We start from the raw sequence: 12,911 nt of genomic DNA, 5'->3' as shown, positions 1-12,911 counted from the left end.
CCAGTGGTTCTGTCTCGTGCTTCCGGTCCAGGATACAATGACAGTTGCCCTGCTTGTGTCGCACCCAGGCAGTATGCCTGGTTACAGCAACACCGTTGACCTTGACGAGGTCCAGTCTCTCTCCAGGTACTGTTTTCTTTTTTCAACTCACCGGGACTGCGTGTTCTGCTTTTTCCATGTTGGGCGAATATTCATGTATCTTTCCTTTCGTCACGTCACCTCATACTGGACCAGCGACCCGAACTGTGTGGGCCGAGTTCCCGAGGACAAAATGCCTGGACAATCTGGACCGTTTTGCAAACCGGGACTTTCACGGCCGCCAGGCACTCCTTCAGAAACAGGACTTGTCCGGCAGGACAAGGCGTAATTGCCATGCATATTTGCGGTCAGGTAGCCGCCGGTGAGTATAGCCCAATGTCAACCAAACAGGCTCAACCCGGGGAATTTGCTCTGAACACATGATCTTGCTTGCCACGGATAAAGATTCAAGGCCCAAACCAGTGAAGCCAGGAAATGGACCGTTTTATACCAATGGCTAGGCCGCTCATACCAGGAACCCAGCTCTCATTCCTGCACCTTCCTCTGGGAGGTACGTGGTCTGAGTAGCTTTCTGAACTTCACAGTTCAACGCAATCCTATTTTGATTGCATTCGCAGCCGCGAAAACATGGTTATCAGCTTATTTTGCTTCAAACTCTTGCCACAAGGGATGCTCAACTATGGATACCCTGGTTCTCTTTGCGCTCTGCCTGCTTTCTTGCCACATGCCTGGATATCGACCACTTTACTTGTTCTGCCGGATTGCCTTGGGACCCAGCCCTGTTCAGACAACCCCATTTGCGCGTGTGCTGTCACCTTGCTGGAATAACGGCCTCTTTAACACATCGAACCACGGTTTCGCAGCCGGACCTAGCCCTCGGGCCTATTCGCCATTCTCCGTGAACCTGGACCTTCAGATGCATGGCCTCAACCTAGTGATTACCATGGATTTTTCGAGACCGCGTGCAGTGGCACATAGCTGGGTTTGTAGACTGTCCAAATTTGAGGCTAGTAGTACCATGAACTAACTCCTTGCAGGATCAAAGTTGACTCATGCTTCATTTCTGTCGCTTGGGAAATTGTCGATGTCTTTGTTTTGAAGAAAATAGAGCAGTAGAGGTGAACAGCACACTGACCAAAAGCAGCGATTACAGTTACCCCCAGTCAACCATGGCTTCGAATGCTTCAAGCATGTTTTCTTTCTCTCAGACAGAACCCTCGACAGACCTTTTGAATGGGTCGTCATGGGGATCGCATGGTGAAGGACCACAGAACTATCAAGATTACCCGGACAATGGATCATCCCACTCTGGAGAGGCCGAGGAATATCTCTTTACTTCTGGCCAGACCACCCCGAGAGGATCAAGGACGGACCAGCCCCAAACCACGGAAGCCATGTGGAACGCGAGCCGGACTGCTACGTCCGCACCCATCATGGCTCAGGCCATGTCACGTGTGGACTCGAGCAGGTCCATCGCCTCAGCCATGTCGCAGACCTCGCGACTGTCCAACATGGATAGCACGGGAAGCGTGACCGCATTCCGGACAGGGACACATGCCCCTGCCCCCATGGCCGGCATGGACTCGTGCTTGCTGCTAGACGCTGACGCTGGTTCTGTGCCTCCGCAAATGTACTGGGCCGACTACAATCTCGACATGAACTTGCATGCCGAGAACCAGGGTGTTTACTCCCTTGCTGATGCCAGCCCACTTCACGTGGTGCCTGCCCACATGCATCTCGGCGCTGAGTCTGGAGTGCCGGACAACTCCTCGCCCAGTTCATGGGACTGCTTTTCTAGCTCCATTTCCCGGACTTCTTCTCCTGCCACGGTTGATGAGACCTGGATCTCGGGCCCGATGAGCCCGCATTCTTCTCCCGACATCAAATGTCAATCGCCAAGGTATGTACGACACGGTACCCAAGTGCCCCTGTGATTTTCTGACCTCCGCCTTTCCGGCGAGAAGCTCGGAGCGTAAGCTGCCCTTGATGGCTGACGAACGGAGCAGCAACGGAGTTGCTCAGATCGACGAGTCCATGGGCCTGTCGCAAACTTTCATGCCGCGTCGCCAGGGCAGTGACGGCGAGTCCGCCCGGGACCATGCGCTCTACAAGAACGCCACACCTGGACCTGATAACCTTTTCCACTGCCCCTGGGAGGGCCAGCCCAATTGCAACCACAAGCCCGAGAAGCTCAAGTGCAATTACGAGTAAGAACGCTTGCCCCTGCGGCTAACGTTAGTGCTGAAGACTGACTGTTGTCCAGCAAATTTGTCGACTCTCACCTCAAGCCTTATCGCTGCAAGGCGGATACCTGCGAGGGCGCTCGATTCTCGTCCACTGCTTGCCTCCTGCGCCACGAGCGCGAGGCACACGGTCTCCACGGCCACGGTGACAAGCCCTTCCTCTGCTCTTACGAAGGGTGCGAGCGTGCTGTCCCAGGAAACGGCTTTCCCCGTCAATGGAACCTGAGGGACCACATGAAGCGCGTGCACAATGACCACGGCAGTGCCGGCGGTTCACCCCCTTCTGCTGCTCCTGGTGCTCAATCGTCTACCAAGGGCCGCAAGAGGAAGACTGATGTCCCGGAACCGCAAGCTACCAGCACGCGCAAGGCGTCTGTGAAGTCGCTGCCAGTTGAACCTGTACAGGCCACGGCCAAGCCGCTCCTTGACCAGTGGCTGGATCACCGCCGGGCCGTAGAGGGCATGATTCGTGGACTCCACAAGCCGGAAGACTCGCGCAACCTCCAACAAATCACCGAAGTCCAGAAGCACCTGGCGGCCATGGCCAAGGTGACGACGGAGCTTAACGGCATGCCCAAGGCCGAAATCATGCCAGCCCCCAGCCGCAGGAGCTACGCTTCAGGTTGAACAACCAGAGTGGTGAGTGTTCCCGTAACCGGTTTAGACAAGCCTCGACACTGACGCCAACGAGTAGAGACGGCAGCTTTCTTGCTGCTACTTACCAAGCACGCATGCCGGCGCGAGTGCGCTGACAGGCACTGACTCTTGCCAGTGGAGTCCCGCGAGTTCGTCACGAACCGCAGGCGTGGCAAAAGGGAATTCCAGGCCCGGAGACTATTGGATATCCATCTAGCTACGGCGAGAGCTTCCAGGGGGATAGGTGGCACCACTACACCCTCGCTCCCTTCGGATCCAAGGGCAGTGGCATGACCAGGAGCCCCCTGAAATCAACGCCAGGGCGCTCCACCCAAGGTCCGCCGAGCACGCCGCTTCGCGGCGTGTGACGGCGCAGCGAAAGAGTAGACAGTGAGCACGGAGGATATTTGAAAGGCGGAGACTGTTCGAGAAGGATACAAGGCAGCCGTCGTTGCATATAGAAGACTTGCTCAGCTCAATGATTGATCATCGACAACCGTTACTGTCCTTGACTAAGGGGACGACATGATGTTTGAGGACCAAAGTGGCCCTGCGAGGTGAAGACCGTGGGTTAGTCTGCCAGACTTATCTCTCTTTGGCAATGCAATGATGCGGGAGAGCAGCTTCCGGTAAACCAGATCTGCAGGACGATCAATGATTGCGCGCTATGTGACAAGTCGTGGTGCACAGCGGCAACGGAGCGTGATGATGCCGAGCATGCCCTCATCGTCCGCCGTCAATAAATTGAGTATCCAGTTTGACGGAGCTTGGCTTTCGGTCAGCAAGCCTGACGCTCATGGACATGCCTAGACCAATTCAGAATGAGTGTGCCATGTGGTGATGTAGCGGGCGTTGCACCGGGTCGGACCGGCGACAGTAGCTGGAAGCTCGGCTCGGCAACAGACGGGAGCCAAGATAAGATCTTGTGTGCGCGGTACTAATTCGGTGATGTAAGGCTCTAAAGTGTTTGAGTCCGCCGGAGCGACAGTGGAGGCCCCAGTGTATTTTTTCTTACCTTACCCCTCCAAACCCAATTCAGTGAGCTACTTTTGCCGTCCGCTGTCAACCTACTCTGCCGCCCATCACCATCAACACCACCATTAGCATTGCCATCGAGCTCGTCGATAGCAATTCCCCGGCCAATCATTCCATTATCCCACCTACACTCACAACCGCTCCGCATTCCGTCACCATGGCGCGCAAGTTCTTTGTCGGCGGCAACTTCAAGATGTGCGCCTGCCCCCCGCCCCGCGCGGCGCCGTGCCCGTGCCCCTCCACGAGCTTGCCCCGCGGCAGTCCATGACGCGGCAAATCACGGCTGCGAGGCGCGACGCTGCGAGGGAATGCTCGGCCGCGACGAACGTATGCTGATGAGGAGAGTCTAGGAACGGCTCCTTGTCGTCCATCAAGGAGATTGTCAACAACCTGAACAACGCCACGCTGGACGCTACCGTTGGTGAGTACCGCCCTCGGCACCCCCCTGCGCCGCGTCGACCAGCATGGTGGCCTGACTACTGACCGCAACTCGCAGAGGTCGTCGTGGCCCCTCCCGCCCTGTACCTGCTCCAGGTGCGCGAGGCGCTCCGCTCCGGCATCGAGGTCGCCGCCCAGAACGTCTTCGACAAGCCCAACGGCGCCTACACGGGCGAGATCTCGGTCGAGCAGCTCAAGGACAGCAAGATCAACTGGACCATCCTCGGCCACTCGGAGCGCCGCACCATCCTCCGCGAGTCGGACGAGACCGTCGCCTCCAAGACCAAGTACGCCACCGAGAACGGCGTCAGCGTCATCTGGTGCTGCGGCGAGAGCCTCGAGGAGCGCGAGGCCGGCCGCACCGTCGAGGTCGTCACCAAGCAGCTTGACGCCCTCAAGGCCAAGATTTCGGACTGGTCTCGCATCGTCATCGCCTACGAGCCCATCTGGGCCATCGGCACCGGCAAGGTTGCCACCACGGAGCAGGCTCAGGAGGTCCACAAGGCCATCCGCAACTGGCTGTCCGGCGTCAGCGCCAAGGTTGCCGACGAGACCCGCATCCTCTACGGCGGCAGCGTCAACGAGAAGAACTGCGCCGAGCTCAGCAAGCAGCCCGACATTGACGGCTTCCTCGTCGGCGGTGCTTCCCTCAAGCCTGCTTGTGAGTCCTTTCTCTCATTCCCTATCTTGGCGCGTGCTGACCCCTTTCTCAGTCATCGACATCGTCAACTGCCTCCAAAAGTAAACCTCCATGTCTAGACCGTTGCACAAGGATAGAACCTGAAAGACATTTCAAATTGGACACCATGATGATTTGATGGACTCTTTTTGAGAACCGTCTTGTGATTTGTTTGTGCTTTGAAGTGGCTTTGATATCTGTAAACGACTTGCTTCCGTGGCTAGACCCAAAACCAAGGTCTGCACGGCCCTGCTCCTTTATGCTCTCGCAAATGAACCCGTCTTGATACATGTAAACATACATGGCAGCGACGAATCGCGCCAGGACTCCCGCCGATTTCTCCCTCGATCCTAGACCACCATGCCCTTGCCGTGGTACGGGGACCAGATGCCTCTTACGCTCGGCTTCACGCTCGTCACGGCCTTGTTGGTCCGCTTCAGCTTCTCTCCGCTCGCGTCTCGCAGCAGCTCGACTTTTTGTAGAATCTCATATGGCGACAGATTGCGCACGCAGATCGGCTTTGTGCGTCCGTTGATGTAGTGTCCGATGATGACGGGGTGCTTGCCCGGCCGGGGGGAGACGGCGAACTCGACTTGCGGGTTGGCGGCGGCGAACTTGGGGAGGAGAGACTTGATGAAGCCGCTGCAAGATATCTGTCAGCATACAGGGCGCACAATCGCGAGGGCCTGAGTTTCCACTCACTTCATTCCCCGGGAGCTGCCTGCCCAGTCGCAGTAGTGCAGGTCCATCTTCTTGCACTGGAGGATGAAGGCGCCGACGCCATTCTGCGACCGTTAGGAACAGAGCATGCCTGGTTAATGTCGACTTGACTTACCTGGCCGCTTGAAACAGCCCGCAGTGCCTTTACTGTCATTGTGTCTTGGCCGTGTCAATCGATTTCCTCATGATCCGAATGCGACGCAACAGCAGAGTCTCGTGGTGTCGGCCGGCGCGCCAGGCGGTGCATCAAAAAATCGAGCTCACTTGGGGGTTGCCCCGAAGTGGCCTAGCGCCCGGGCCGGCACAGCCCCGGCAAAACTCGAGCCTCGAGGCAGTACTTGGAGCTCACGACAATTTCCCCAGAACGCGCGCCAAGTTGTTGCTTCTCTCCATCACCTGCGCCTCCAGCCCGGCCGCCTCCCTTCATCGGCCAGCCCTGCGACCGCTCGCCAGTCCATCTCCACTCCCGCAGCAGAGGGCTCTGGCGTAGCATCATGGCGGGAATTATGACGGAGAAGCTCCCGCACGAGCTTCGCGCTCTCTTCGCGCCGCGACCCCCGTTGCGATGGGTCGAGGCCGTCGACAAGCGCCCCGAGCAGCGACGGACTCGCCACATCGATGGAGTCGGAGCATTCCTCTCGGACCTGAAGGAGTACAACGCCAACGAAATCTCCGAACCCACCGAGAGCTGGCTCGAACGTCGCGACCGCAAGAAGCAGGACAAGAAGGAGGCGATCAAGGAGCTGGCTACCTTGGGTCCCAAACAATGTGGGCGAAACCCGCTGGAGTGTTCTGTTTCGCGGACTGACCTTTGCCGCCTAGTCAAACCAGAGGAAGACCCCAACGTCCGTGGCAATGCGCTGTCGACCATGGTGGTCGCCCGCCTCAGCTACGAGGCCGATGAGCGCGACCTCGAGCGGCACTTTGGACGATTCGGGCCCATTGAGCGTGTTCGTCTTCACCGTACCTCCCGTCAGAGCTCCACAGCTGACAATTTCCAGATTCGAATCGTCAAGGATACCCATGCGCATGAGAAGCCCGGAAAGAAGAAGAAGCCTCACAGAGGTTATGCCTTTGTCGTGTTTGAGCGCGAAAAGGACATGCAAGGTAAACCATCCCCTACTCCTCTTCCCTGGAACTCAGGAACCAAAAGACATGAGCGCCCAACCGATGCACGTACTTCGATGTGGCCCTCAGGCTTGCCCGTCGTTGAAATGCATCGCGAGACACAAAGGGCCCTCAAGCTTGCCCGTCTCGCTCCTCTGTTGTTATGGACACCGCGCCAGGCAATGGTAAGCATGGCTAACGTAACGTCGCTTTGTGCGACGGTGAGCAGCTGCGGTAAGAGCTTGCGATGGTGATCGAATCAAAGGCAGACAGGTCAAGCTGGATGTCGAGCGTGGCCGCACAGTCGTCGGCTGGACGCCACGGAGACTGGGCGGGGGTCTTGGCGGACGCAATTACACCAAAGCCTTGCCCTTCCAGCCCATGGGCCCCCGTGGCGGCTTCAGAGATGGCTTCAGAGGCGGCTTCCGTGGTGGCTTCGACGGCGGTCGAGGGCGTGGCGGCGGCCGCGGTGGTCGTGGCGGTTTCCGCGGTGGCTTTGACGGTCCTCGAGGAGGAGACCGCAACGGCTTCGGGCCGCCCTCGGGTGCCCCGTTGGGCCCAGGTTTCGACAGACGCAATGGTGACCGCGGCTTCTCTGGGCCTGGCTACGACCGTGGCCCTCGCTTCGATGACCGGCCCGAGCGATCTGGCGGCTTTGGCGGCGGACGATTCGGCGACCGTGATCCAGGCCGTAGGACTGGCAGCAACACTGAGCCAATTGGTCGCCGAGAGGGTGGGTATCGTGACCGAGACCGAGATCGAGACCGCGACCGCGACCGCGATCGTGATCGCGACTATGGAAGGGATCGGGACAGGGACCGCGACAGGGACCGTGGCGGCCGCGACCGCCGTGACTTCGACCGGCCGCCGCGGGACGACGACAGCCGGAAGCGAGCATATGAAGGGGGCGGCTACGACGACTCTCGGAAAATGCCACGCTACTGAGAGACCAGAGGGCATAACGAATAGGCGTCAGCTCTTGCCCGACATGCTACCTGTGGTTTGCCACAGTATCTTTGTCAACCTGTTGCAAGGGTAAGAACAGTACGCCCGAGTATATTGCGACGCGCTTTGCAACCGAGGAGGTATGAGCATGTTCGCCTACTCCCTTTATCTGGGGTTTCCGTGCCTGTCACGAAGACCCAAGACGATGACAGGCCATCATGGAGCTTGTCCCATCCAGCAAAGACGATTGCTAGACTCCCAACATAGTCGCTGGGGTCACGAAAGGAAGTATACGGGCGGTAATATTCTGCGTGCTGTCGTTTTTCTGCGTGTACTTTTGCAGGGTAGGTAGAGTGGTCAAAACGGTTGGGCCGTGTATGGCCCATGAAGCAATGCGTATCTCAGGTAAGGTCAGAGGTAAGGCACCCTTGTCTCACTGACCAAAGTAAAGAGCGCGTTTCGGACGATGCATTATGTAAGGTATAGGACAACGGTGAGTGTGCGCATGCTGCTGCTATAGACGCCTTGTCCACCATGCAAAGGGGGGTGTACAGTACGTGGGGGTCGTATCTACATGGACTCGGCCAGTAGATGGTGTGTAATATGCTAGGTATTATCATCATCTGAGGCAGGGCTCGAGAAAACATGACTGTGTGCCCGCCAGTGTGTGTATGTCCCATGACCGTGAACGCCGAGATCCTCGTCTTTAAAGCTCATGCCCGAGACCAAGTCAACCGACCATGAAGGAGCATTCTTGCTCTGGCCAGTGTCAAGATCCCTTCTTTTCTCCCTTTCTGCTCATTCATGCCACGCGCTTGTAGTCCTTTCATTCCTCCTCGACACCGTCCATGGCGGCGGGATCTACCTCTGTAACCTCGCCGGTCGCCGAACTCCAGTACCTGCCCCAAGGTTAGTTATTGCCCAGGGGACCAAAAGATCAAGTCAAGCTATGGGGTACTCACGCAACAATCTTGACGCGGAACTCGCTGAGGCAGACGCTGAAGAGCTTCAGCAGCCTCGTCTGGCGCGAGTCCAGGACGTCGCCCTCCTTGCAGACGACGTAGCCCTCGCCGGCGCCGCTCTCGTCGCCGAGGACGACCTTGCCCTTGACCATGCGGGTGGGGACGCCTAACCGCCGCAGCTCGGGCTCGATGGAGTGCTCGAGGGCGACGTCGTGCTCGGCGGGGACCTCGCCGGCGGTGGCGTAGACGACGCCGGGGGGGATGGTGAAGGACCTGTTGGCGGTGACGCCGGCGCGGGCAAAGTCGACCTTTGTCAGGCCCTCAAAGTACTCGAGGACGGCCTGGGCGGGGCGGTTGGTGAGCAGCAGGCCGACGGTGCCGGCGAGGTACTGGGTCAGGTCCTCGATGCCCGGGGCGACGGCCTCGGCGGGGGACTGGCCGAGGGCCTTGCTCATGAGCTTGGTCTTGCCGAAGAAGAGGCGGCTGTCGGCGAGGTCGCGGCGGACGTCCTTGAGGTAGTTGTTGCGCATGTTGTCGACGCTGAAGACGAAGCAGTGCTGGTACTCGGGGACGGCATCGCGGATATTCTGGAAGAGCTTGTCCTTTTGCTCGCGCGTCTTCTTGGAGACTTGCGTGAGGTGGTAGACCTTGGCGCGCTTGGACTTGGGCATGGTTGCGGTTGCGGTTGCGCAGTTCCCTCTCGACTCGGGGTTTTTTGGTTTCTTTAGTCGGATAGTCTCCCGGCTGGTTCCTCGGCCCTTATATCGTGCGCGACGAGCGATGAATCGGGGCGGCGGGCTCGGGTCGCTGCGTTGCGTGGTGGAATGCGGATGCGAGGAGGGTGTGTCGGCCGTCCGTGGTGGTTTTCGGGCGCAGGGCGTTTTCGCTGATAAGATTGTGGAAAATTTTGGAGGCGGCGGACACAACTTTTTTTCTGGAGCTGGACGGGAGACCCCGCAGTCTCAATTGGCGGCGGCCGGTTTGGGCTGCAGTGCAGGGGTCCAGGGGCCCGGGAAACCGTTCGTAGCAGTGAAGTGCGCTGCTGCGGGTGCTCACCGTCTACCGGTTGTTACTGCGCACGATTGATCACCGGGCTACGCAGTAACAGAACATCACGATTGATACAAGTACATCAATATGCACCATCATCACCAATTGATGCCGTGCAATTGGCAGACAGGCGCTGCGACACACCAGGGTGCCAAGCAAACATCGGACGGTTTGGGTGTCAAAGCGCCAGGCAGTCCAAATGTTTCTGTCAGTAAACAAAGGCAAAAGGGTTATCCAAACCAGCCAGCTCCTTGCCGTCCTGCCTCGACGTGGCTCGGCAGTGTGTAAATCGCATCCGTGGATAGATCAATGGATCGCAGGACGACGACGATCTTGCGGCTTCGGTAGCGTGCAATGCCCTGGAGCGCCTGGAGGAACTGCTTCGTCTCCCCCCCGAGGCTGATCTTCTCAGCGGCATGCGGCGCCACACTCATCCAATGGCGCGCGCCGGCCAAAGGGAACCTTGGCCCAGGGGGGCCAGTTTTCGCTCCGCTCCGAACTTCGCACGCGCGAACCCCAGCTTGCTGCAAAAAGGGCGCACGGACCAGGAGAGCACTACTAGACGGGAGCGACCCCCAAGCACCACCGGGCACGCAGCCCGGAGTTGAGGAGCACCTCTGGGCAGGCTGGGCTGGAGAGGATGGATGCCCGCTAGGCACGTAGGTACCTGCCTGTTAGTGCGTCCCGCGCTGTAGTCCCAATGGCCCCCGCTAGCTCGGCCGCCGCCACCACCACTTGCCCAGTTCGCCTGCCCCCAGAGTTACCTAACCGGTTACCTGCCGCCGCCGCCCGAGCCCAGCCCAGGCCATTTGTGTTATTTTTTCCTGCTTCCTTCACCTCCTCCCAACAACGCACCACAACCCATTGCGGCATCACTGCACTTCAGCAACCCTCCTCCCTCTCTCCATCCTCCCGAGCATCACACGAAGAGGCCCCCTCCTTTCCGCCATCAGTCTGCGTGCTTCTCCCTTCGCCTCTCCATCCGCGACATCCGCTCCTCCCGAGCCGCTTCTGCCAGCTTCTCCCGGCCTCGCTGCTGCACCTGTGTCATCGGGTGCCGACCACGACCGCAACCGCACCACCGCCTCCCCGTCCTCCTCCTCCGCCCTCCGCCCTCTCCAAGGCACACAGCGGCCCTGCTTTACGCCACGAGTCCCTAGGCTCAGACGTCCGCACATCATCTTCCTTTCCCCTATTGATACCCCTTGTCGACGCGTTTTGTGCGCCCTTCTTCGCCAGCATCTGATTCCTGTTGCGCATCCCCACGCTCCTTCAACCTAGTCCAGCTCCTCCAGAACGACAAGATGGCCACCAACGGCAGCTTCATTCAGCAGGAGCAGTACAAGGTCTCGGCCGAGCAGTACCCCGCGACCGCCGGCCCGGTTGACGCCGCCGCCAACGCCGCGGGAAACAGCAACCTGTCCAAGGATGAGGTTGGCTGGTACTTCGTCGAGCAGTACTACACCACTTTGAGCAAGTCGCCCGAGAAGCTTCACGTATGTTATCCGGTCTGCCCATTCACTTTAATCTGCGGCTCAGCTAACGCGTTGGTGCCCAGCTCTTCTACGGCAAACGCTCCCAGTTCGTTTACGGTCTCGAGGCAGAGGTGGCAAACGTTTCCGTTGGCCGTCAGGTACGTGTTCACCCAATTCCCACCGCTTTTGTCAGCCATTTGTTAACCCCCTTCTAGGCTATCCAGGAGCGCATCAAGCAGCTCGACTTCCACGACTGCAAGGTCCGCGTCTCCAACGTCGACTCGCAGGCGTCCTTCGAGAATATTGTCATCCAGGTCATCGGTGAGACCTCCAACAAGGCGGCTGAGCCCAAGAAGTTTGTCCAGACCTTTGTTCTGGCTCAACAGCCCTCGGGCTACTTTGTCCTCAACGATATTCTGAGGTACATCGATGAGGAGACCGAGGAAGAGGCCACCGAGCCCGCCGTTGAGGCGCCCGCTGCCGAGGCTGCCGCTGAGCCCGCTGCCGCCTCTGTGGCCGAGCCCGAGCCTGAGAAGGAGGCTGTCAAGGAAGAGACTGCCGACCTCGATGCCGCCGTCGTTGACCAGAAGCTTGAGGAGGCCACCAAGACCGACGTCACCGTGAACGGCGGCGAGGTTGCCGAGGAGGCTCCCGAGCCCAAGGTCGAGGTTGTCGCCCCGGCCGCCGACGCCGATGCCACGGCGCGTGAGCTTGCCGAGGAGGATGTCAAGGAGGTCGAGACCCCCCATGAGCCGAGCCCTACTCCCGTTACGAAGCCTGTGGCGCCCCCGGCCGAGCCTGCTCCCCCTGCCGAGCCCGCCGCGCCTCTGAAGCCCATGACCTGGGCCAGCCGTGCCGCCGCTGCTGCCGGTCCTCGCCCCGTCGTTCCCCTCCCCAAGACGGCCACGCCTCCGGCCCAGACCCAGAGCCGGGCCCCTGCTCCGGCTGCCGCTCCGGCCGCTGCCCCCGCTGCTGCTGCTCCCCAGCAAACCAGTGCCCCGGCTCCCGCCGCCGAGGCTGCTCCTGCTAAGGAGGCGTCTGGATGGCAGACTGCCGGCGCTGACTCGAAGCGCCAGAACCGACCCCAGTCCATCTCTGGCAACATCGTCGAGAAGGAGGGCACGATGGGCTACGTCAAGTATGTGACGGAGAAGGTCCAGGATGCGGACCTCCGCAGCGCCCTGGCAGCTCACGGCGAGCTCACCTACTTTGACATCAACCGCCAGAAGGTATGGACGCTCCATTGTGCACGAAAAACAACTTGATGCAGCCGCTAACCAGTCGCCAGAACTGCGCGTTCGTCGAGTACAAGACCATCGAGGGTTACCAGGCCGCCGTCGCCTCCAACCCCCATGTTGTCAACGGCGAGAACATCGTCGTGGAGCCGCGCCGCCCCAAGTCGACTGCCTACGGCGGCAGCAACTACGGATCTGGCCGAGGTAATGCGTCGGGCCGCGGACGTGGTGGCTTCGACGGCCAGCGCGGCGGCGGTCAGGGCTCGCGTGGTAACTACTCTGGCCAGAACCGTGGCCGTGGTGGTATCGCCCGCACTCGCGGCGGCTCGCAGGCGAACAATGCCTAG

At 59.5% G+C, this 12,911-nt stretch overlaps 6 protein-coding genes across 6 annotated transcripts; 4 read left to right on the top strand and 2 right to left on the bottom strand.

Annotated features, from left to right (window-relative positions):
• Positions 1–1,433: 1,433 nt before the first annotated feature.
• Positions 1,434–2,909, top strand: PLICBS_003102 (uncharacterized protein; the record flags this gene model as incomplete). Its single annotated transcript, XM_018322835.2, has 3 exons — positions 1,434–1,939; positions 2,046–2,246; positions 2,303–2,909. The coding sequence occupies 3 exons, from the start codon at positions 1,434–1,436 to the stop codon at positions 2,907–2,909; spliced, it is 1,314 nt and encodes a 437-aa protein (XP_018178065.2).
• A 1,201-nt stretch (positions 2,910–4,110) lies between these two features.
• Positions 4,111–5,136, top strand: PLICBS_003101 (triosephosphate isomerase; the record flags this gene model as incomplete). Its single annotated transcript, XM_018322834.1, has 4 exons — positions 4,111–4,148; positions 4,304–4,374; positions 4,450–5,052; positions 5,105–5,136. The coding sequence occupies 4 exons, from the start codon at positions 4,111–4,113 to the stop codon at positions 5,134–5,136; spliced, it is 744 nt and encodes a 247-aa protein (XP_018178064.1).
• Positions 5,137–5,420: 284 nt separating this feature from the next.
• Positions 5,421–5,944, bottom strand: PLICBS_003100 (mitochondrial 54S ribosomal protein mL43; the record flags this gene model as incomplete). Its single annotated transcript, XM_018322833.1, has 3 exons — positions 5,421–5,712; positions 5,773–5,855; positions 5,906–5,944. 3 exons carry the CDS (start codon positions 5,942–5,944, stop codon positions 5,421–5,423), a joined length of 414 nt encoding a protein of 137 aa, XP_018178063.1.
• A 340-nt stretch (positions 5,945–6,284) lies between these two features.
• Positions 6,285–7,842, top strand: PLICBS_003099 (uncharacterized protein; the record flags this gene model as incomplete). Its single annotated transcript, XM_065600150.1, has 5 exons — positions 6,285–6,558; positions 6,613–6,740; positions 6,792–6,897; positions 7,077–7,082; positions 7,163–7,842. 5 exons carry the CDS (start codon positions 6,285–6,287, stop codon positions 7,840–7,842), a joined length of 1,194 nt encoding a protein of 397 aa, XP_065456222.1.
• Positions 7,843–8,668: 826 nt separating this feature from the next.
• PLICBS_003098 (mRNA turnover and ribosome assembly protein) lies at positions 8,669–9,475 on the bottom strand (the record flags this gene model as incomplete). The annotated part of the gene is made up of 2 exons (XM_018322831.1): positions 8,669–8,741; positions 8,805–9,475. 2 exons carry the CDS (start codon positions 9,473–9,475, stop codon positions 8,669–8,671), a joined length of 744 nt encoding a protein of 247 aa, XP_018178061.1.
• Positions 9,476–11,158: 1,683 nt separating this feature from the next.
• Positions 11,159–12,911, top strand: PLICBS_003097 (uncharacterized protein; the record flags this gene model as incomplete). The annotated part of the gene is made up of 4 exons (XM_018322830.1): positions 11,159–11,350; positions 11,413–11,487; positions 11,545–12,558; positions 12,618–12,911. The coding sequence occupies 4 exons, from the start codon at positions 11,159–11,161 to the stop codon at positions 12,909–12,911; spliced, it is 1,575 nt and encodes a 524-aa protein (XP_018178060.1).

This window comes from Purpureocillium lilacinum (assembly GCF_023168085.1).
Source record: "Purpureocillium lilacinum CBS 284.36 DNA, scaffold_2, whole genome shotgun sequence".
NCBI lineage: Eukaryota > Fungi > Ascomycota > Sordariomycetes > Hypocreales > Ophiocordycipitaceae > Purpureocillium > Purpureocillium lilacinum.
Note: the sequence above shows the minus strand (reverse complement) of the source record. Positions and strands in the feature narration are given on the sequence as shown.